General features: G+C 44.7%; 2 protein-coding genes across 5 annotated transcripts; one reads left to right on the forward strand and one right to left on the reverse strand.

Annotated features, from left to right (window-relative positions):
* Nucleotides 1-1,614: 1,614 nt before the first annotated feature.
* Nucleotides 1,615-19,639, reverse strand: LOC133109787 (melanocyte protein PMEL-like). Of its 3 annotated transcripts, XM_061219379.1 has the most exons (13): nt 19,307-19,639; nt 11,562-11,658; nt 8,002-8,097; nt 7,613-7,759; nt 6,980-7,120; nt 6,510-6,671; nt 5,403-5,771; nt 4,343-5,206; nt 3,867-4,031; nt 3,573-3,672; nt 3,227-3,432; nt 2,543-2,633; nt 1,615-1,842 (listed from the first exon to the last, which is right to left on the reverse strand). In XM_061219379.1, exons 2-13 carry the CDS (start codon nt 11,626-11,628, stop codon nt 1,689-1,691), a joined length of 2,562 nt encoding a protein of 853 aa, XP_061075363.1. In that variant the 5' UTR covers nt 11,629-11,658; nt 19,307-19,639; the 3' UTR covers nt 1,615-1,688. The 3 variants fall into 3 exon arrangements, with proteins under 3 accessions (XP_061075363.1, XP_061075365.1, XP_061075364.1); XM_061219381.1 differs by lacking the exon at nt 11,562-11,658; XM_061219380.1 differs by lacking the exon at nt 19,307-19,639 and having other exon boundaries at nt 3,867-4,028; nt 11,562-11,794.
* cdk2 (cyclin dependent kinase 2) lies at nt 17,895-23,620 on the forward strand. Of its 2 annotated transcripts, XM_061219382.1 has the most exons (7): nt 17,895-18,290; nt 19,075-19,152; nt 19,347-19,467; nt 20,071-20,241; nt 21,773-21,874; nt 22,043-22,246; nt 22,785-23,620. In XM_061219382.1, exons 1-7 carry the CDS (start codon nt 18,175-18,177, stop codon nt 22,887-22,889), a joined length of 897 nt encoding a protein of 298 aa, XP_061075366.1. In that variant the 5' UTR covers nt 17,895-18,174; the 3' UTR covers nt 22,890-23,620. The 2 variants fall into 2 exon arrangements, with proteins under 2 accessions (XP_061075366.1, XP_061075367.1); XM_061219383.1 differs by lacking the exons at nt 21,773-21,874; nt 22,043-22,246; nt 22,785-23,620 and adding an exon at nt 20,327-20,468.
* Nucleotides 23,621-24,203: the final 583 nt, after the last annotated feature.

Here is a 24,203-nt window from a genome sequence, read left to right on the forward strand (position 1 = left end):
GGATAGGCCCCCTGCGACCCTGTTCAGGATAAGCGGGTTCAGATAATGGATGGATGGAAATAAATTTCAGGACTAATGTTTCATCCATTTTAAATGGCATAACATAATTTCTCTGCGTTATTTATTTTATATCTTATTTGAGATATAAATAAAGAGATTGAGATTGAGATTGAGCAGCACTCAGTGTCTGGCTGCCAGAGTCATATATTATCAGTAAGCCTTCACTTGGTCTATAGCATTTATTTTATTAATATGTACAGGTAAACAATCTCTATTCACAAAGATCACACCTATTAAATAGCAATAGCCTTGAAGTAGCCAGTTACTAACAGAAGCTGCTGCAAATATTTGAATATTGCTGACAAAAACTTCACATATAGTTCTTATTGCTCAAGTATGAATTGAGACAACAATGGACAGTTTTACGGTACTGAAAAGCATAATATGAAATAAAAGCTTGAAGCTAGAACTACTGAACATCACAAATACTTGTGATAGAGATTTCAAAAGGTTTAACATCTTGAAGTTTTTGTAATAAAGTTGGTGAGCGAACACTGAACATTTGACTGTCTATGCAAAATACATACTTTACAGATACATTTATGATTATATCAGTGACTTCAATATACAGTTCCCTGTGATAGAAATGTGGTTCTCCCACATTTTTAAGCAGGGCAAACTGTTTTGTTGTTACACCACAAATGTGTTATTTGGTTGAGACACAGTGTCCTAGGACAGGCAGAAAAATTTGATTGCACAATGAGATGCTGGTAACAGATAATGGTAAATTAAATGGTAAAAAATTAAAAATGAAAAACTAAGCATGGACCGTCAAAAATCATTGGTCCTTTCTCTTCTGTTGAGCATGAAAACACCCGTTAGTTTACTATAGAGGTAAATATCATTATATAACTAGAGATCAATCATGTTTCACAGTGATAAATGATACAGATAAAAGTGCAGATAATAATGGTGCAAGGCAACGCAAAGCCATGCAGTTAAAGTGCAGACTGTGGATTCTACATTAGCCAGATGGTCTGCACGTGCCTTCTTTCTATCTTCTCATCTTTCTGACTACAGGAGATGCTTGTTGGCAACAGGTGCTGTGGTGCTATATTACATGCCATGGTGCTGTCCTAGGTTACACCCCTTCACAAATATTTATAAGCATTAAATTAAAATCAACTGGTTATTCGATGGTTATAGTTGGTATAAGCAGGACAAAGCATTGGTTTTGTGTCCAAAAGGGGATAGTCAGACAATCCAGTGTAGCTGTTGTAAACATCCCTCTGGTTTCAAGATTAAAAACCATTTGTAGGTTAAACTTTTTTTTAAAAATCTTCCACAGGTTGTAAGTGTTGCCATAAATAAGCCAACATGTTGCACAATTTTGTTTTATTTTTCCCATCAACAATCTAAATACAATTTAGATTCTTGTTTGGTTATGCTTATAGTTTATACCATGTCATCATACAGAATATAGATATTTTATAAAATTTTGTTAGAAAATTGCGCAAATGAGACCGTGTGTGCATGTGTATGTGTGCATATGTGCATGTGTGTGCGTGTATGTGTGTGTGCGTATGTGTGTGTGCATGTGTGTGCATGTGTGTGTGTGTGTGTGTGTGCATATGTGCGTGTGTGTGTGCAGATGTGTGTGTGTGTGCGTGTGTGTTTTCTGGTCCAGCTCACACCACCCTGCCTTGCAGCAGTGGTCTGCTCTCCCCAGGAGTCTGGCGGCTCAGTAGGTTCCACAGCAGCATGGGCACAGAGGTCCTTCCAGAGCTGCCCACAGAGGTGCCTGCTTGCTCCTCTCGCAGGGGCCGATACTGTTTGAAACGCCTGGATGCAGGCAATACGGAAACGGACCATTAGTAATTAGGACAATTAATCCTTTTTCATCAGCTTTTTATTCCACAACTTTAACTTCCTACAGGGGCAGCCTGCAACCTGCTGGCTAAGGTATATGACCAGGACCTGGAAGGTTGGTGGTTCAAGCCCCGGTGTAGTCACAATAACATCCGCAGAGCCATTGGGCCCTTGAGCAAGGCCCTTAACCCTGCATTGCTCCAGGGGAGGATTGTCCCCTGCTTAGTCACAAATCAATTGTAAGTCGCTTTGGATAAAAGTGTCAGCTAAATAACAAATTATTATTTTTATTTTCTTCTCCAATTTGGAATCCAAAATCACAGTTCTATCTGTTGCCAGTGTGTGTGAATGACCAGAGGATTTGCTATTGTGGGGAATAATTGTGTGCATGCACTACTCCTGTCCTTACCATGTGGGATTCCCAGCAATCGACCAGCAAGGTCTAAATCTGACCATGGGGCACATCACTGCATTAACAACAAGTGGCTCCACTGGACACAGAACCCAGGAGCCCTAAATGAATGATTGTGCTTCCCCCATGCATTTACATTACAGAAGTATTCTGTCATTCAAAACACACAAAATGGAGAGCAGTGGGTGGAATAAAGTGTCGCATGTCATCAGTCAGTACAATGAGAGCACATGAAAACACAGACAACGACGCTTCACTTACTTGTAGGCCAAAGCTATTGTCCCCACTACAGCGGCCAGGATCAGTGTCCCCAGCACCAGCGCCACAGTGCCCCCAGTGGAGGAGCCAGATCCTGCACCCATAGCACACAGTAAGAGACAGGTCAGCTCTGAAGCTCAGTTACACCAGTGATATATTATTGGTATAGATGCATATTCTCGGCAAAAAGAACAGCAAAAAAAAACTAGGCACATTTTCAGACACACATAGTGGTATGCACTCACACACGTACAAGCTCAACTACAAACACACACACACACACACACACACACCCATGGACACGCATATTCACTCTCACGCACACTCACTCACCCACGGATACGCACATTCACTCTCGCGCACACACACACACACACAGGGCGTCATGACTCAGGCAGTCAGAGCAGTCGTCTGGCAGTCGGAGGGTTGCCGGTTCAATCCCCCGCCCGGGCTGTGTCGAAGTGTCCCTGAGCAAGACACCTAACCCCCAAACGCTCCTGATGAGCTGGTCGGTGCCTTGCATGGCAGCCAATTGCCATTGGTGTGTGAGTGTGTGTATGAATGGGTGAATGAGAAGCATCAATTGTACAGCGCTTTGGATAAAGGCGCTATATAAATGCCAACCATTTACCATTTATACACTCACCCATGGACACGCACTTTCACTCTCGCGCGCACGGCACTCACCCATGGTCACGCTAACCCTGGCGCTGGTGACAGCTAGGCTGACACTGTTGGTCATGGACACGTTGACGCAGAAGACGCCGGACTCGTTGAAGAACTGCCGCAGTATCATCTGGCACTCTGGAGAGGGCGCGACCTCGTTGCACACCGTCTGCAGGGGTGTGGCGCAGTCCGCGTCCGACAGGACGGTGCACACCTCGTTTGGCATGCTGTACACACGCCAGCAAGTTGGGGAGAGGCAGCCAAACACAAGGATGCAAAGTCCATTGGTTGTGTTACACACCCAATACAGAATGGTTGGAAAAATGGGGTCTGGCGGGCCCCCTGATCTGGGGGGGGGGGATCGTACCTGCCCTGACAGGTGACAGTGAGGTCCACAGCATTCTGCTCCACCTCTGCCGTCATCACCACGTTTGCCACCTGCACAATCTCAACACTCTCAATGCCCTCTACAAAGACAGAGAGAGAGAGTTGGAACCAAGGGAGACAGTACACCAGTCAGGCTAAAATTCAGATTTTTATGTGTTTGAAGCACAACCCATGCCTAACACTGCATTATAATAACCAGATCTTATATTTATGTTTACGGAAATCTCCATATGAACGTGTACTGTAGGCCGGGGTAACTGAGGGGATCACTTACGGACAATGTTCAGCGCGGTGGAGAAGGACCCATAGCGGTAAATGGCACAGCCGCTGTCTGCGGGCATCTCTGGAGCCTGCCGTTTGGCCAGCTGCAGGGGAACCGGGTCGGTCTGCAGCTCAGCCTCCTCGGGCTCGAGCTCCACCCCTGCTGTCGGCACAACTGCTGTCTCCGAACACAGAGAGAGGCTCAGGTCATGAACTTAGTGGTGCTTCCACAGTTCCTGGAGCACTCCAGGCCACAAGCTCACCCTTTTGACTTTAAATCTTCTGACTCCACACTACAGCTACTACTAATAATAATGGCAATATTCTATATGATACTTGGACCAAACACTGCATAGGACACTAAAAGAGCAATGCAAGTAGCATTAGCAACATAGCAACATCATGAAGGTAACAGTGGACTTATTGACTATTGACTTCCTTCGCAGAAAGACAGAAACGAATGTTTAAGGGTCTGTAAGGAGCTCAAACCTTCTGGGTTCTCGTTCACTGCCTCGGCCTCTGTGACCACAGCCTCCACGGGCTCAGCTTCCACCTCCACGGGCTCAGCTTCCACCTCCACGGGCTCAGCTTCCACCTCCACGGGCTCAGCAGCAGCTGCAGGGGCCGTGGCTGCAGGGGGGATGAGGACAGTCGCCGCAACAGCAGTTTCATCCAGAGGGGCGGCGGCATCTCCTGCTTCCGGAGCCACTGAGGCTGCAGCGTCGATGGTTGGCACCTCTACAGCTGGGTCAGTCTCTACTGCTGGGTCAGTCTCTACAGCTGGGTCAGTCTCTACTGCTGGATCAGTCTCTACAGCTGGGTCAGTCTCTACAGCTGGGTCAGTCTCTACTGCTGGGTCAGTCTCTACTGCTGGGTCAGTCTCTGCAGCTGGGTCAGTCTCTACTGCTGGGTCAGTCTCTGCTGCTGGGTCAGTCTCTACAGCTGGGTCAGTCTCTACAGCTGGGTCAGTCTCTATAGCTGGGTCAGTCTCTACTGCTGGGTCAGTCTCTACAGCTGGGTCAGTCTCTACTGCTGGGTCAGTCTCTACAGCTGGGTCAGTCTCTACTGCTGGGTCAGTCTCTATAGCTGGGTCAGCCTCTACAGCTGGGTCAGTCTCTACAGCTGGGTCAGTCTCTACTGCTGGGTCAGTCTCAACAGCTGGGTCAGTCTCTGCTGCTGGGTCAGTCTCTACAGCTGGGTCAGTCTCTATAGCTGGGTCAACCTCTCCCTCAGTTTCTGCTGGCTGAACTGAGGCAGCCAGGGCGATGTCTCCAGCAGCCGCTGCTGCAGACACAGTGATCTCAGGGATTGCCGTCGGGGCAGCAGGAGCAGCTGACGGATCAGGCTGGACGTCTGTTTGGAAAAGCGCGACAACAGACAGAGAGACATGGCGTGAATATGAAGCACTGAAGAGTAAAAGGAAATGGAAAGGGTGTAACAACACTACACTGAACGTGTACAGTACGTATAGGTCCTCTCCAACGCGATCCTGAACTCTGCTTCCAATTGCGACGCGGTGACAACAAAGCGAGCACTCAAAACGTCTCACCGGTGGTGCCTTGCTCCGCAGGCTCTGGGGCAGGGGGCTGAGAGGTGACCGGGGCGGGGGTGGGGTCAGCCCCGGTGGCGGGGATGGCGGGCGTGGCACAGCCGGCGTTGGGGATCACCGCCTGCAGGACCACCTGGGGGCTGAAGGTGCCAGGCGTGACGTAGGTGTGGGTGACGGACAGGTCCCGCGAGATCAGGGTGCCGCTGCTGTCCCCGAAGTTCCAGTTGAAGGTGATGTCGGAGTCCTTGAGGTACTGGCTGGGGTCATGCAGCCGGACGCTGAAGGCGATGGCCCGGTTCTGGACAAAGCTCTGGTCAGCCTGATTGACATCATTGACCTGGGTGAGCGTCATGGCAAAGGGGATCTGGTCTGGAGCAAGAGAGAGGTGGAAGAAGAGGTGAGCATTAGCACTAAACTGTCTTCAGTTTAATACATGATTCCATGGTTCCTGTTCTGACCAGGTAAACGTTACACATGCAGACATTTAACTTTTTGCGTCAGATCAGAGTTAATTTAGCAAAATAAATGACTTTCGGCTTTCGGGTGGCTCATCTAAATAAAGCCCTGACCCTCACACTGCAGTGATGGGTCCCACAGTATGGAACCCATACCTGACCATGTCAGTGCTGCCTATGGCCGGGGGTCCTGTGGGGCGTGGGTTACTGGGTCATATTGTCACCAGAGGAGGAGTGGCTTCAGTCTATTGGGTATCCTCTGCCAAACCTATTCGGCCTTGGCCAATAGCAAGGTTTCGCACTCCCCTGAAACGGAATGTTCACTGTTGGGCTTGTAATCGTGATTGGGGCATTCCAATTTGAGGACAAAAGAAAAACAGAACAGGGGGAAGGTATGTGCATAGTGGTTAAGGTATATGACTGGGACCCGCAAGGTTGGTGGTTCGATCCCCGGTGTAGGATCCACAATAAGATCCGCACAGCCGTTGGGCCCTTGAGCAAGGCCCTTAACCCTGCATTGCTCCAGGGGAGGATTGTCACCTGCTTAGTCTAATCAACTGTACGTCGCACTGGATAAGAGCATCTGCCAAATGCCATTAATGCAATGTAATGTAACGTGCAGGATTCTGAAGAACAGACCTCACTCACTTACCTGTAATGGAAAACTGTGTGGAGGCATAGCCTAAGGGAACAAATTTCTCTTTGCCGCGGCAGTGATAGATAACCAGCTCCATGGTGTAGGAGCCCAGGGGAATGTTGTCCGTGCCGATGGTGAGGGAGGAAGAGGGGCCACCTGCCACCTGCCAGTAGCGCCCTGGGACACAGAGTATGAAAGGTGACCGAAGAAAAGACCAAAGAGTGCACGGTGCCCATGTAGAGCACAGGTGACAAACTCTGGTCCTGGACAGCCTTTACTAAACTAATAGTCCTCAACTGATCCATCAAAGGTCCATGAATTGATTAAATCGGCTAGCCCCTAACCCTGTTTTCTTGTGTAAAATCAGTTGCTAATTTCATGGTGAAAACAAAAACAGAATCCAGGGCCATAGCCTGTTTTTGTGCTACTGGTTAACCTTAATCGAGAGAGCCAGTGATCAGAGCCAGGAGAAGGAGGGCACTCACCCCACGTCTTCCACACAAACACATAGTGGGGCTTCTTGTCCGAGACTCCGGTGAATGGGGTACCATCGGGAAACGCGCCGTTCCACTCGTTGGAGGAATTGCTCTCTGGGTAGACTGCCTGTCCCTGCTGGTATCGCGTTCCTGTGGAGAACAGCACCATTCAGCAGGTTGCAGTCATAGAGCAGCAAAAAATCAGGACTGTAATGTTGCATGCCAGCCTTTCTAAATAATCACGCACAATGGGACAAAGAATATTATAGATCAGTTTTTTGATGTACCCGTACCAGATGCCAAACATTTTTATAAGGTTGTGCCCTCATGATTTTGCCAGGTCACACTTATTGAGAACATTTAGGAAAACAGCGGAAATATTACCTCAGCCTATTTACAACATATTGAATGATTGAGCTGGGGCAAATTGTAAAAAGAAATACGCACTGTAACAGCACTAGCACAACAGTAGTATTTACTAAACCCCAAAACTGCAATAACGTTTTGTTAAAGTTGGGTTCAGACTGGAAACCAGCGCATTGACAAAAAACGGCAGATTCAACACAACACTTTGTGAGAGTGGTGCAGTTTAGCCCCTGTGTCTCCGGTGTCACACAGCTCTGAGCATGACGGAAAACTCACCATTAACAGTGCAGTTCCGCGCCCACACCACCTGTCCATCAGGCAGCACTGTTTGGTTCCCAGGGAAGCGGAGGTCAACATTGAAAGTGGCCTTGGCACCGGTCAGAGTGGGCGCATCGTTCCTGACGTCAAAAGTCACCTCGCCCCCTGGGTGGGAAGGAACCAGAGCAGTTCAGCCAGGGTACCATGTAAGGTCAAGGGGTGGACATCATCCAGGAAGCAAAAACAGTATATTTTTAGTTCAATTTTTAGTATTCAGATGAATCTCTGGGAATAAATTCTCTATTTTATCTACTGCCGTGTTTCCTCAGTTACCCTGATTAACAAATGTGAAATATGGAATCAGTACTTTGATGGTTGTCCTAGTTATGTCCATAGTTTGTCCATACCAGTCCAGCAATCTCTGTAACGGGGGTCACCATCCTTCCATACAGGGTACATCCGCGAGTTCCAGGAGCGGTACCGCGTGAAGCGTGTCCTCGATCCTACAATAACAAACCAGCAGACGCACTGCATCTCTCAATGTCTTGCAGGGGTAATACCATACAGGGGTAAGCCATACAGGGGTAATACCATACAGGGGTAAGCCATACAGGGGTAATACCATACAGGGGTAAGCCATACAGGGGTAATACCATACAGGGGTAATACCATACAGGGGTAAGCCATACAGGGGTAATACCATACAGGGGTAAGCCATACAAGTCAGCTTTAAGCTCAAATATTTCACCTGTCTTTAAATGTGAAAATCTCTAATTTCATGGAGTTTATCTGCAACTGGAGTTATCTAGAGAAGCACTAGCCCTAATATAAAAATATGACCAAGTAATGACTCCATCAGAGCTATTGTATAGTACTCCAGGCCTAATCTTGCAGACTATTCATGTTTTACATGAGATCTCTGACAGATATAGTCATACAAACCTGCACGTGGCAGCACTTGAATATAGAATAGGATTTTTCTCATATATAGAATTTGTTAACAGCACAATTTCCAAAAATTCTTACAGATAAATGGCAAGGAAGGCAAGATATAGTGAGCACTATATTAGGTATTTAATAGACATCATTTTTTCGACTTATTAAGTCTTCTGCTGTAGCCTATCCACTAAGAGGTTTGATGCGTTGTGTGTTCAGAGATGCTCTTCTGCATACCACTGTTGTAATGTGTGGTTATTTGTGTTACTGTCACCTTCCTGTCATCTTTGATCGGTCTGACCATTCTCCTCAGACCTTTCTCATTAACAAGGCGTTTCTACCCGCCGTTTTTTTGTTGTGCGTGAAAATCCCATGAGATACTCAAACCACCCTGTCTGGCACTAACAATCATTCCACAGCCAAAGACACTCAGATGACATTTTCTCCCCATTCTGATGGTTGACGTGAACATTGAAGCTCCTGACCCACATATTACTGCTGCCACACAATTGGCTGATTAGATAATCGCATGAATAAGTAGGTGTGTTGCAGCTGCAGTGTTTCTAATAAAGTGCTCAGTGAATGTATAGTTGGTGGATAAGGTCTGGTTACTAAAGAATGTATGCAAAACACTCTAATACCCCTCCTACCCCCCCCCCCCCGCCTTTCTTAGATCCAAAGATGCTTCACATGACCATCTGCCATCTGCTCAGCTGTCTGCCAGGAAGAGGGGTGGGGGGGTTTTGTGGGTGGGTATTGTAGCAATAATTTTTGGAGAGGTTGTGGGGGGCGGGGGGGTGGTTCCAGGCTGCGGGAGTCACACGGCCCCTGCAATCCCCCTCAATCCTTTTCATGTGACGGTCAGCTGAGTTAGTGTAGCCATAATCCTTACTCCAAGAATGAGGAGGAGAGTCTTACTAGCCTGTGAGAGCTGTGTATGTGTGTGTGTGTGTGTGTGATTGATAGTATCACGGTGACAACACATAGCTGTCCTTGGTTACTGTTTCCACATGATGTCTATACTGGTTTCTATACCACTCCCAACAAACTGGAGGAGAATAAGGAGTTTATAATATATCAGCAGAGAAAAATGGCCACCACATTAATCAAATAAAAGGAGATTTACCACAAAAAAATCCATGTGGCTTTCTTGATTACCTAAGCGGATTATCGCCATTATTCAATATCACAAGTTTCAGTTAATGCATAACATAGAATGTAGTATTATTATTATTATTATTATTAAAAATGCAATGACAAGCTATCTGGTTCTCCTTTCAGATTATTTTTATTTAATGGCCCTGTCCATAGGACACGATATGTTTGTACCACCCATGGGAAAATTGATAATATACAACATATTTGTGGTGTTTCTAGCAAAAGAGCACCATGGAGGCTGCCCTGTGGCACGTTACATAGTGACATGGGACCCCTAACAGGGAGCCATTCTGAGGTCTGCAGGGCATAATTCAGTCTACTGAACTCATGTACAATGTGAGTCAAATTAATACTTCCGATTTTGTGCCAACCCTGGTCCTGGAGAGCTGCAGAGTCTGTTGGTTTTCTTTCTTTCTAAGCACTCATTTAATCTATTAAAGTGATTAAAGTTTACTCTCCCCACCTTGTTCTTTTTTTTTTTGGTCAAAACTGTTTTAAATTTGAAAACAAAAGCCAATTGATCTAGTGGGTGTCCAGGACCAGAAACCATGCAAAAATCTCAAATGCATCAAAACGACTCGGTGAGTGTCTTAAAACTTGAATACTCTGAACATAATTAAGAAACACTGTTATAACTCATCATTACATAACTCGAAGGGTTCATGTATGCTAACATACACGAAAACATTAACTCTAATGGGAAAGAAATGTTGACATTTATGTTAAACGTCAAATATAGCCATGTCAAATAAAGCCTTCTAGATGTGCACACAATCAAACTGGCTTGTTACCACACCCAAAAGATAATTAGACTTTTTTTGGGCTATATTTTTTTTACCTCTACCCCTTTTCTTAGATATCAACATTTTATCAATATTTAGTTGAATATTTACTGCACAGCAGTATGGAAATAGAATCTTTTATTTACTATATTACAAATTTTAAATGAATACATCACTGAATAAAAAAAATTATACAAGTTTTATATTTTATTATCAAATGCCTTTGTGTATGCAGGCAGTCAGCAGTTAAAAACAATTGTAGTTTATATCTTCATTCATCAACTGGAAGCCATGGATGCTTCTTGATTTTGGCTATGAAACAGCTTTCTGGGGTTCTTTCAGAGAATGCCACTGCTCTTCACAACAACCTTACACTAACATTTTTCATATACCCAAACTAAATTTCCAAATAAATAAATCACATATCTTGTTTTGACACTGGAATCTCTAATTTAATTTTGTGACGCATCACCATAACTGAAATTCAGTGAACATGACACTTGTAATGTGGAGCTAACTGCCTCCTACATTTAGTCAGATCTGATTGACATGCAGAGGAACAGTGAAATACTGTTTGACCAAAGTTTCAGACAAGCATAACTGTTATTTTCTATCTCTTTAAGATATGGTCCAATAAAATGCACAACATACATTGCATATGCACTGTAACAATTAGTATAATAACTTGATGTCCCACCATGTCAAACCATTTTCTTGTCCTTATTGTAGTCAGTTCTTGGATTCATTGATGTAACTGTAGAAATCAGCATGTAATACCACTATAAGAGCCACACCACCCGAATCCTCAAACAGAGCAGACCTACCGCCCCGACCATCACTACACATGCTCTCCAATCTCACAGCCTTTCCATACAAAGGCACACATTATTAAGTAAAAAGACACCGTAAAAATAGCATCGCATGTTACTGCGTATTACCAGGACAATCACACGTTGAGAGAGGTGGTGCTGAACCTAACTTTGCTTGAACTGAATCGGTTGTTTAGATCAATCGTCTCACTGTATGCAGTTGTTTAACAGAGGAAGCAAAAAAAAATCACAGTCTCAAAGTGGAGGAGTCCTTTTACTCACTTGTGGCAGCAGCGGCAACGGCTGACCACAAGGCAGTCAATACCAGCGTCACCAGGAAGCTCCTCATCGTGGCCGTGAGTCCTCTTCTGCTCTACTTCTGAAATAAGATCCCCCCCACCCTGTCTTCACAGTTCCCTGGACCTCTGCTCAACTTCCCCGGGGAAACTGATATAATGTGTCAGCGCCTCTTTAAATGTCTCACGGCCTTCATTACCATAACCTCTCCTCGTGCCTCTGACATCACGGGCCGCCTTGAAGCGAGGCCACTCCCATCTCCATAAGCACCTGTACACACACACACACACACACTCACAAGCGCACACACACGCACACACACACACACACACACACACTCACAAACAGACACACACACGTTTACTTTAATACTGGCCAAAAAAAGCTCAGAAGCTAGAAGATGCCTTAAAGGCACAAATGTTTTCTTGGAAAAAAGCACATTCAGAAATGTGTCAGGATGAACAATTCAAGGAAGTTGAACTCTATCAGGGATGGGTTATTTATCTAGTGTGAGCCGGGAAAAGAATTTGTAAATAATTACTACTCCAGATTTCTTGAGCGAGGAAACATCAGCGCATCCTTTGCATTTTTTTTTCTTTTCTCCCCCCTCTCCTCGTCTGCATCGTCTGACTGACATGGTTTCAAACTGATTTGAAGGAGCAAGGACATTCCATTTGCCAAATTCACATCGTGCGGCATCGTGTGGCAACGACCTTGTCGAACCTTGAAGTGGATGGGCTACAACAGCAGAAGACCGCGTTGAGTTCCACTTCTGTCGGCCAAGAACAGAAAGCTGAGGATGCAGTGGGCACAGGCTCACCAAACGGGACAGTTGAGGACTGGAAAAAAACGTAGCCTGGTCTGATGAAACTTGATTTCTGCTGGTAGGGTCAAAATTTGGCACCAACAGCATGAATCCATGGACCCAACCTGCCTTTGGCCAACAGTCCAGGCTGGTGGCGGTGGTGTAATGGTATGGGGAATGTTTTCTTGGCACACTTTGGGCCCATTAATACCAATCAGAGAGGCTCCGGCCAACGAGGATTTGAACCCAGGACCTCCTTGCTGTGAGGCAGCAGTGCTACCCACTGCACCATCCGTGCCACCTCTAATGACTATTTCCAACATGATAATGCACCATGTCACAAAGGAAAAGTCGGCTCAAACCGGTTTCATGAACATGACAATGAGTTCAATATTCTTCAGTGGCCTTCCCAGTTACCGGATCTGAATCCAATAGAACACCTTTGGGATGTGGTAGAACGGGAGAATCACAGTATGAATGTGCGGCTGACAAAATTACTTATGTTATAGCAAAGTTCAATATCCCTTTAAGCTTTTGGTGGTCCTGAAATTCCAGTGTTCTGTAGGTCCACATAGGCTGGAGGGGCAGCGGTGAAAGGAAAGGAAAGGGTCTCATGATAGAATTTTTAAACGGCCCATGATGGGTCAGGGAACGTCCCTGCCCAGGAGGTCACACACCCGACTGCTATCCAGGTCCACACCTCCTCATCTTCAGCAGTTTGACATGAAAAGCATAAAAAAGGTGCTGTTGCCGATCAGAATCTAGTGTGAGCCGGGAAAATAATTTGTAAATAATTGCTGGTAACTCCAGGGGGCAAATACGTAGCTTGGAATTTGTTAGAGGATGCATGGGATGTTCAGGTGACAAAGCAATACGCAGGCTCATGGTAGAGCAGCTGATCGGCATTTTTCTTAAATCACAAATGTCTTCAGGGGAGAGGAGGCGGGATGAGGTCAGAGCAGGAAGAATGAAGGGAGCGATTGTGGGAGGGTGGTGGAGGACGTCCCTGGTCAGTTGCTGCAGAAGACCTGGGAGCTACAGTCCATGAGGGGGATCACAAGGCCTTCCTGTACGGAGAACCTATCAATGGCATCCTTTCAGCCTCTGCCGGCTGCCTGTGTTCACACGCGGTTTCTCTCTCACACACACACACACACGCACACACACACACTCTGACTTTCAAACACACGCGCATTCTCCGAAATATAGACCCGCTCAAATACGTTCACCCACACACTCACATATGTGCATGTATAACTGTATTGTGCATTGTCTGTAAATGTTATGCTTTAATCCTCGTAATAAGACTACTTTAACTGGATCAATAGTGCTTCTACTACTACTACTACTACTCTCTCAATGCACACCCTCTACAGGCATAGGGACACCCACATGCGTAAATCTACTGAAAACATCCAACAAATACTGCATCCCTTGAGCAAGGCCCTTAACCCTGCATTGCTCCAGGGGAGGATTGTCTCCAGCTTAGTCTAATCAATTGTACATTGCTCTGGATAACAGCGTCTGCCAAATGCCATTAATGTAATGTAATGTAATGAATCAGTGTTCTCAGATGATCATTTAACCATGGCTGACAGGAGAAACTGTCAGCCCGCACTTATCTTAGAGCACGAGTCTGGGATATTTGCTTTTGGTCTGGTCTGTACCCAACCTGGCCCGCCCCTGGAGCACTCTCTCCTTCCCCCAGTCTCCGTCCTCTGAGCCCCTGGCTCGGTCCTCTACCCAGTCTTTCTGTAACTGCACGTTCCATTCTCGGCAACCCGCCCTGCCCTATCCTTCTAAATGGTAAATGGTTGGCATTAATATAGTGCCTTTATCCAAAGCACCATACAATTGATGCTTCTCCTTTTTTTTTCTTTTTTTTTTAAGATATTTTTTCAGCCTTTTTCAGCTTTATTGGACAGTATAGTATAGAGAGACAGGAAGAATGGGAGCGAGAAAGGGAAAGACATGCCACAAATGCCAGACGGTCGGATTCGAACCGCGGACGTCGCGGCTCACAATGAGCATGAGGTCAGTGCTCTACAGGCTGCGCCACCGAGACACCCTCCATGCTTCTCCTTCACCCATTCACACACCAACGGCGAATGGCTGCCATGCAAGGCACCGACCAGCTCGAGGTCTTCCAGAGGTCTACATCCCAACCCAATGAGGCCCCGAAGGTATGCTGTGATCAGGCTGGGTATCAGGCCTATTCTTAGCGGTCTGACGTCGGGGTGGATTGGGGCCCGCTGCCAGCCCAGGAATTTACGAATGGGAGCAGAGCACAGCAGTGTTGCCAGCTGTTCTTTATTGACAACAATAATTGTGGCAAAGCTTCCTCTTTTCAAATACACAACCAGCAAATTGAAACAACCGTATTTGACAGCCCAGGAGCAATAAACTTATGCATGAAATGTTTAACAGTTAGCTGTACAATATGAACAGCAACATAGTAGCATTACATTTTAAAAGAAAGAAAAATGGCACTGAAGCTAGCTGGCTAGCCTGTTCTGATCAGGCTATGAACATATTAAGTATTACTCTATTTCACAAACATGCTTTACGTAAACACATAAGCCACTTATAACATAACACTTATGGACGGCCCTCTACAGGTTTTGATGGGATTTGTCTGGTCATTGCAGAATATGGATGTTGTTTTCTCTTAACCATTTCTGAGGATGTTGATGTATATTTTGAGTCACTGTCTTGCTGGAAAATTCACCTTCGACCAAGTCTCAGCTTCCTGGCAGAGAATTGCCTGTTATTTTGTTGAATTCATTATGCTATTGATCTTAAATAGTGCACCCAGGTGGATTTGCGATTGCAAAGGTTTCAACATTGAAATATGAGAGTAAATGTATTGAAATAAATGAATAGTTTTCCCATATGTTTCATACATAACATATAGATTATTATCCGTGTTGTTTTTATACGCAGCCATTTTTCTTCATTGTTATTAATGGTGGCAATAATTCTGGAGCTGACTGTATATGACATTTATTTCAATTCATAGGTCGCTCCCAGCAGCCTAAAATTCTGACCAAATGCAAACTGGAGAACACGGCCTACACTACACTGTCTGAACGTCTTGTGCCGACCAGTCTCTGGAGCAGTGGTACATGTGATTGCTCATGTGCTCGTAACAGCGCTTATAGCCAGCTAAATCCCCTCAGACCTCCTGACCCAGAATCCAGTATTGTACTGACACACTGCCACACACACATCACGTTCCTTAAAAATTTAACTGCTCCTGCTCTCTATAAAAGTGTCAATTCTCAGCAATCAGACTGCATTAAATGATGAGGTGAAAAATTAGAGAATAATGCCTTACAGATTTAGTGGCCACAAACATGTTTCAGAAACTATTGCTTCTCGTTTAACCTCCCATTAACCTCCCATTCTACAGGTACATTCAGTTTAATCTCATCAATTACACATTTTATTTCTTCAGTTTTTATCTGATCACATCAATTACATTTTACATTTTATTTTGCGCATCTGGGGTGTGCCCTCAACCTGAAATTGAATCTCAGATAAGAGAGATTGATAATACTGCCATTAAAATTCAGTGCCATAATTATGGGATTGAAGATGCCATGTTTGCAGTACCCGAGAGATAAATAATTATTCATCCTAATTTTCTGGGGCAAAGTACTGTCATATTTGAAAAAAGACCTCCCTTGCAAGACATCTGGAGCCTACTGCTATCATTATGAGGCATCTGGCTGGTGTCAATACTTCAGACCTGGAGATGAAGAGGAGACCGACAAAGACCATCCATCCAAATACTCTCAAGTAGCACACCCTCACTGCCACCGTTCTTTACTTCACCATTTCACTGGCGTGACCACTACCTGACTAAGTGAACTTCCACCAATATTGGTTATACCTGCCCATGCTCTATAGATCAAAATGAACGGAAAAGGACACTTTAGTTTTTTATTTTTTTTATTTTTAACAGAGACGGAAGAGGTGACGGAAGAGCCTTTCAAAAAGAGTGATTGTGTAAGCACCTCACGGAACAGAATGGTTAATTCAGCAGTGAGCAACCAAGGTATTTACCTGAATCCTGATTGGCAAACCGAGTCAGCAGGGGTCGCAGATGGAGGAGCGTGAGGTGAGCAGGGAAGGGTGAGGATGACAGGAGACCGAGATGGTGATTGCAGAACATGGATGTTGTTTTCACTCAACCATTTCTGAGGCTGTTGATGTATGTTTTCAGTCGCTGTCTGCTGGCAAATCCACCTACAACCAAGTCTCAGCTTCCTGGCCAAGAATTTCCAGTTATGTTGTTGAATTCATTATGCTGTTGATCTTAAATAGTGCACCCGGGTGGATTACATTACATTACATTACATTATTGGCATTTGGCAGAGGCTCTTATCCAGAGCGACGTACAGTTATTAGACTAAGCAGGAGACTATCCTCCCCTGGATCAATGCAGGGTTAAGAACCTTGCTCAAGGGCCCAACGGCTGTGTGGATCTTATTGTGGCTACACCGGGATTAGAGCCACCGACCTTGCGTGTCCCAGTCATTTACCTTAACCACTACGCTACAGGCCGCCCCCACATTTGCGATTGCATCCTCTTTGAAATGTTTCAACAAATGTTTTTGGGTTTTTAAAAGTATTCAGGTCCATGGAATCCATATCTGCTAAATGACTATCTGCCTGTGCTTTATTTTATTTTTTGCAGTTTTATATGGATGGAAATACAGGAAATAGAATTGGCAAATATGAAAACATACAAAAAGAAACCATTGCAAATGGAAGAAAAGCATTTCCCTGCCAAAGTAAAACCCCGAAGCAATATGCTGGTTTTCGGCAAACGCACTTATTTGCATTTTTGCAAGTCCCAAACAGAACAGAGCTAAGGTGAAAATTGTACAAGCTTCTGCAATGCTAGGAATGTGAAGTTAATCAGGATCAATGGAGCTCTTGTGACTCGATTGTTCGCTGAGTTCCCACGGTCCGGAAGTTATGAGAAGAGCCTCAGTTATGAGAACCACCCATCACAACTGTTACCGTATTATCGTCACCATTACCCCTCAGATGATAACATGACGTACAGCATATGTTCTATTCCTCCCGTAGATTGTCCAACTCAAGATAATGTAATTTCATTCCATAAAAATTACACCTGTAAAAACTAGTTGCATTAAAATCGGAGGCTGTACAGACCGCGCGCACATTTTCTCCGCAAATCACCAGATTATTATTTGAATTTGAACTGGAAAGCGGTAAACATTGGCGCCTATTCCCTGTTCATTACCAACCACTGAGCTCACACTGGAGGCGAGGCTTTTTTCTTGCTCTAAGCGGGTCGGAGAAGTTTTGGAGGCGTGAGTGAAACCTTGAACACAACCTCTGTTTGGCGTAAATGTAAGAAGGCGTGGCACCGTCTCAAGAGGAGGAGAGATTGTGCAGTTTTATCCAATCAGATACGAAGGACCATGTTGAATTTTTGAAAGGGAGGAGAAACATGGAATTCTTTATTCAATGGGCGCGGCTTAAGCAACGCGGGAACTGGCGGTTCGGTTACTTTTGTTTCAGCGGGGAGGCTAAACGACTCGAAAGACCTAGCTATATTTTTACTGTTTAATGTCGTGGTCCCCTAATGTATTTCCGCTGCAAATTGTTTGTGGTGGGTAATTTTGCCCGCGCTACTCTACGAGTTTGGTTTTAGAAGTTGTCACAGCCATTGTGTTTTAGCTGATAATACGGCAGGCGGAAGGGACCTGGCCGCAAGAAACTGGGGCAGTGTGTCTAGGACTGTCTGGGATTGCCATGGAGTCTTTTCAGAAAGTGGAAAAGATTGGTGAGGGGACGTATGGGGTGGTGTACAAGGCAAAAAATAAACTCACCGGAGAAACGGTTGCCCTCAAGAAAATCAGACTGGATACGTAAGTGTTGTGTGTGCTTGATGAATCCCTATTTTGTTGCATATGCAGCTAACTTAGTTGGCTAGCATGCTCAAACTTTGGCTGTTGGAATGGTAGATTTTGGCTCGCTGTCTTAGGGTCTGGCTTCATGTTTGTTTCCAGAACGTTTGCTAAATCCGTAATGTTAGGTAGGTAGCGAGTGGGTGTTATCGTATTTGCAAGCTAGACAGATTGCCAGCTTACTTGGTAGTGTACGTTTGCTAAGCTATCACCGGTTGTCTTCGCTGGATAGTTAGCCATGTACAGTTGGCGTATTCAGCTAGCAAAGTATCAATGGACCTTTGCCCTTTGTCAGTCAAAGAAGTTCGAACTTTGAGAATATAAATTGGCCATGTAGTCAACTAGTTAAATAACTTGACCGACCTTTGTCTTGCTAGCTAACGTTAGCTAGGTAGTATACAGCTTGCGATTTGTTTGGTTCAGCTGATCACCGGTGACATTTATATTCCATGCTAGCTTTTTATTTACAATTCTGCTAGCTAGAGGAAAGGGTAGAAAATGCCAAATACTCTGGTGTACATAAGTGTTCATTAGGGGGGAAGCTAATCATCACTGCACCGTACCGTGTAACACAAAATATCTTCCCCCTGGCGACACATTTAAGTGTTGATCCAATCCGAGTATTTGTGGTCCCATAGAAGCTACTCCTCAATTGTGCCTGAAAATTATCTTTGCGCCATCATGCGCGACACAGGTTTGGAAACGTGGTGTGTCTGGCTAAAACTGAATTATTATTTTTTTTTAGCGAAACTGAAGGAGTTCCCAGTACTGCCATCAGAGAGATCTCCCTACTAAAGGAACTCAGCCATCCCAACATCGTCAAGTAAGTTAAAAATACTTTCGAAGAAAATGAATTCTAAAATGTATGTGCTGCAGTGGTTAGCTGAAATGTAGAAGAGGGTAGACTTTCACATTTCCGTTGTGTGCAGGGAAGTCACTCATTCACGGGTCGGTTTTGAATATTGTGTGAATCTTACCCGAATGGGTCTTAGTCCATTCCTTGTGTGTATTGTGCAGGCTGCGTGATGTCATCCACACAGAGAATAAACTGTATCTGGTGTTTGAGTTCCTTCATCAAGATCTGAAGAAGTTCATGGACTCTTCCTCGGTCACTGGCATTTCCCTCCCACTGGTCAAGGTACACACTGATGAGGCTCTATTGTCTGAGGGTTATTTTGCTTGCATCCCCAAATTACTGTGGGTAGTTGGGCAGCTGCTTTCTCGTACTATCCCCACCTTCCTTCTGTGAACTCAACTGGAATGGGGTGGGTTTTTTCTCTGATAATTGCATGCGTTGTCTTGGTGGTAACCTATAGGTCTATATTGTAAAATAAAAAAAGTTTACATCACAAGTTCACTAAAAGCACAAAGCGTAATATTCTATGCGTTCCATCTTAATATGCTTTTTGTTCAAAAAAAATGGATTAATTTTTTTAAATGCAGCCCATTATCTTGTTGCCTCTGCTGCTGTTAGTGCAGACTGGAGTAAAAATTGTGTGATCTTGCATGTTGATTAGTTCTGAGAGAATCATACCTTCTTGGGTGTCACACAGATCTGATTGATTGAAACGGTTGATTTGCACGTGTGCTCTCCAAGCACCCGAGTGCTAATTTAGGATAAGGTCTGTACGTGTCCCACCCGGGGCTAGAAGGCCATCCTAGGCTGCTGCCCCCAGGTCTGTGGTGTCCTTGTTTGAGTCCCGGTTGGCACCTCCTCATTTGGCGTTTCCCTGCTCTTTAGAGCTATCTGTTCCAGCTGCTGCAGGGGCTGGCCTTCTGCCACTCCCACCGGGTGCTGCACCGTGACCTCAAGCCCCAGAACCTGCTCATCAACGCCCAGGGTGAGATCAAGCTGGCCGACTTTGGGCTGGCCAGGGCCTTCGGGGTGCCTGTCCGTACCTACACCCATGAGGTGAGAGGAAAGCCCATTGCTCAAGAATTTTTCACCCTGTTCTTTAGCCCGTTTTATGTCACAATTTTTCCCCTAATGCTTTCAGTTTCCTGGATACTGCAGAGATGTATAAGAAAAAACAAGGACACACCAAAAAGTTTAAACGTGGCCCAGGGTCACAGAAGCAATTGAAAGTCTGAAGACCTATATACTCGCTTGATGCTTCAAAAAACAAATGAGGGAATTTATTGTGCCATGAAAATAGTTGAATAAAAAGCATTTTGACCTCAACGGTCTTCATCCATGCATACTGGAGATGTAGCCCAATCATTATTTGTGTGGCATTTTATTGGTTCCAAGGGAATGTGTCAAGATAATGTGATTGACATGAATGAATGACAATAAGCAAAAGTTTAGAATTGTGCTTTGTCGTCATGGTATATTGACAGGATTTCCATAATGAGCGTCATCCTTTTATGTGGGTTGCGTGTGTTGTTGGGGCCAAACTCTACCCACATTAACATTGGGAACACAATGGACCGTAACCCAAACAGATGCCACTAAACAGAAAAGTTGAAATCACAATACAAAAAGAAATCACTCGTATTACAAATGAATCAAAAAAGGAAAAACTACATTACCATGAGTAGGTTGACAGGATGGCCCAGGCACTAAACGCAGGCCTGCTCAACTGTAATCCCCAGTCTGTAAGTAAAGAAGACTTTAAATGGTCTAAAAAGGTTCTCGAGCAAATAAAAAAAAATCTGCCTGACCATCTGCCGACTAACAAACTAATAAAAAAATAAATAAAAAAGCAGCAAAACCCTTGTCCTAAAACTATAAGATAAGAGCTCTAAAAAGCAGGTTCTTAAAATGTCACTCAAACTGCAGAGGCCTCTAGCTTTTATTTTCTTGACCTGGTGAACACAGCTGTTCACCAATTAGGTGCCAATTAATTGCCAATTAGGTCAATTGGATGCACCTGCAGGAGCTAGCCACAGGCACGCTTAGTGTCCAACAGAGGAACACACCCGTGGTGTATGTGCACTGCCAGTTACCCTAGCTCAATCAGCTAATTAGAGCAAATTCATTAAAGGTACAATAGGTAAGGTTTGTGTTAACCAAGACCATTGTAATCCAATCCCTTCCTGTCTTTGAAAAAAGCTCACTGACTTGATCTCTGCCTGTGTTTATAATCCTAAAATTCTGGTTTCAAAATATACAATTTACGGTCCAACACCCTGTACCAAAACATTGTATAACTGTACAATATTTCAAGCTCATTGGTTGAAAATTGGTTTTAATTGCCACAGCCAATGGCATTTCAACGTCAATGCGTTTACAGAGAAGGGGGAGGGATAAACAGTGTTGTGTGTTTGTTTGTTGCTGCGATTCCTCTTGACCGTTAGAAGTCTGATATTACCTATTGTACCTTTAAGCAGAAATTGGTCTAAAATACGGCCCGCCTTCCCCCATCCCTGCAGCAGTGTATAGCCATTTCCTCCTGCTCCTGGCATGTTTGATTAACCCTACTTTTGGTGGTCCATTTCAGGTGGTGACTCTATGGTACCGAGCTCCAGAAATCCTTCTGGGCTGTAAATACTACTCCACAGCTGTTGACATCTGGAGTTTGGGGTGCATTTTTGCAGAAATGGTAATCTTTATTTGTTTAGTTTTTTTTTTTTTTAATAACTTAGTATGGTATCTTTTGACACTTGGATAACATAAATTATATAAGCAAAACATTGTCTGATCGTCCACCGTTATGATCATGTGGTTTAACGGCGATGACCTAACGTGGAACCTGCGCCTACTTACCCAGATCACCCGGCGGGCGCTGTTCCCGGGGGACTCCGAGATCGATCAGCTCTTCCGGATCTTCCGCACCCTGGGGACGCCCGACGAGGCCGTGTGGCCGGGCGTCACCTCTATGCCGGATTACAAGCCCTCCTTCCCAAAGTGGGCGAGGCAGGAGCTGTCCAAGGTGGTGCCCCCTCTGGACGAGGATGGGCGGGAGCTCCTGTCGGTGAGAACAGGAATTACACTCGTGTGATTGGTTTAATCTGGTCCTGGAGAGCTGCAGGGTGTGCTGGTTTTTACATTACATTACATTACATTACTGGCATTTGGCAGACACTCTTATCCAGAGCGACGTACAGTTGATTAGACTAAGCAGGAGACAATCCTCCCCTGGAGCAATGCAGGGTTAAGGGCCCAACGGCTGCGCGGATCTTATTGTGACCACACCAGGATTAGAACCACCGACCTTGGGTGTCCCGGTCCTTTACCTTAACCACTACGCTACAGGCCGCCCTTTGTAGTACTCGGCACTCAAGTGATCAGTTAAAATTAATTACACAGACTCACCTCACCTGGTTTCTTGGGTCTGAATCGGTTGCTGATATTAAGGCAAGATTTTAAGAAAGCAGCCTGCAGGACCAGGAGTGAGGACCACTGGTTGAATGAGTAATGATCCAGAGTGCAGCTGAATCAAGGGTATGAAATGTTGTACTTGTTTAATGCTCATTTCTGAGTCCAGTTCTGTTCCTTCCCTTGTGCCAAAGCAAATGCTGAACTATGACCCCAACAAGAGGATTTCGGCCAAGAATGCCCTCGTCCACCGGTTCTTCCGCGATGTCACCATGCCTGTGCCACACCTGCGGCTCTGAGAGACTGGGAGAAACTGCGCTGATTTTTGGGAAGACACCGAGGATCACCCTCCCCCAGCCTGGCCAATAGCCTCGTTAATAAAACAGTCCTCTATGGGGCTGGGCCTACCTCTGGAGTCCAACGGACCACGTATCGTGCCTTGTTTTATATACAGACATCTCCTGTAGCTACCAGACCGTGTCCTTTTTGTATGCTAATTATTTTTGTTTTATATATGATGCGTCCTTCACAATGTATGTTCATGAGAAACGTCACCTTGTAATACAAGTTTCAACATTCCACTTTTCAACCTCAACAGCAAATTATTTTGGAAGGGCATTGCTTTTCTGGGTAGTGGGAAGGGGAAGGGTGATTGGAGTCCACTTTTCTGGAAATGTACAAAAAATGTTTTATTCTGTAATCGGGTGGACAAAACTGCAGTTTGGAGAAAAAAAAGTGTAATAAACGAGGTCGTATTTTGGGGGAGTTTGCTTGGCGTGAAGTCGCCCAGACAGTATCTCGAGGTTGAACCACATTCAGGCCCACTGTACCCAACAAAGGCAGCCTCACTTTGCCTTGGTGTCCATCACTGTGAGACCAAATAAATAAAAATAGTATTTATTTTTTTGTTTTGTTTTAATGAGGGTTTTTGGTGAAAATTGTCTTGTTATAGATGGTTTTGTTTGTGATTGTAGATTTTAGCCATTTTTATGCATGTTTGGTGATTTATTCATAAACATTTGTTCTCATACTTGCGTTCACGTTGATTTGTTTGGACTTTATGTCCACCGCTGCCCTCAAAATTAAGTTTCATACTAATTATTATAAGTGTTGATCTCAACCTGAAAATCACCATCGTCGTTCAGAGAAATCCAATGTGCCTAGCAGGTCATCCATGTTTTTTGTGTAGAAACCCACATATCACAAATTGTACCGTGAACTCAGATGTGAAATACATTTTATACAAAAAAAATTAAGTGGTATAATTTTTATTTTTTTATCATTTATTTAACTCACTCTTGACTCTGCTTCCATGAGTTGATTGTGCAACACTGGCACTGAAAATTGCTAGATGGACAAGTTCTGTTTTTTTTTTGTTTTTTTTGTTTTTTCCCTTTCCTCCAAAGGTGAACTACGAACCCAGCAGGAAAGCTTTGGCCAAAATTGCCCCTTCACTCCTTGCTTTTGAATGTGTCCATGTAGATATCTTGGGAGTTTCTGCAGCTTTGGCAACAAGACTGGCCAGAAAATGAGTGAATTTAGAACGTTGTTCCCTTGAGCTTGTCCCCATTTTGCAGGATAAACACAGGCATACTGTCTTTTGATGCATAGAA

This window comes from Conger conger, chromosome 14 (genome assembly GCF_963514075.1).
Source record: "Conger conger chromosome 14, fConCon1.1, whole genome shotgun sequence".
Taxonomy (NCBI): Eukaryota; Metazoa; Chordata; class Actinopteri; order Anguilliformes; family Congridae; genus Conger; species Conger conger.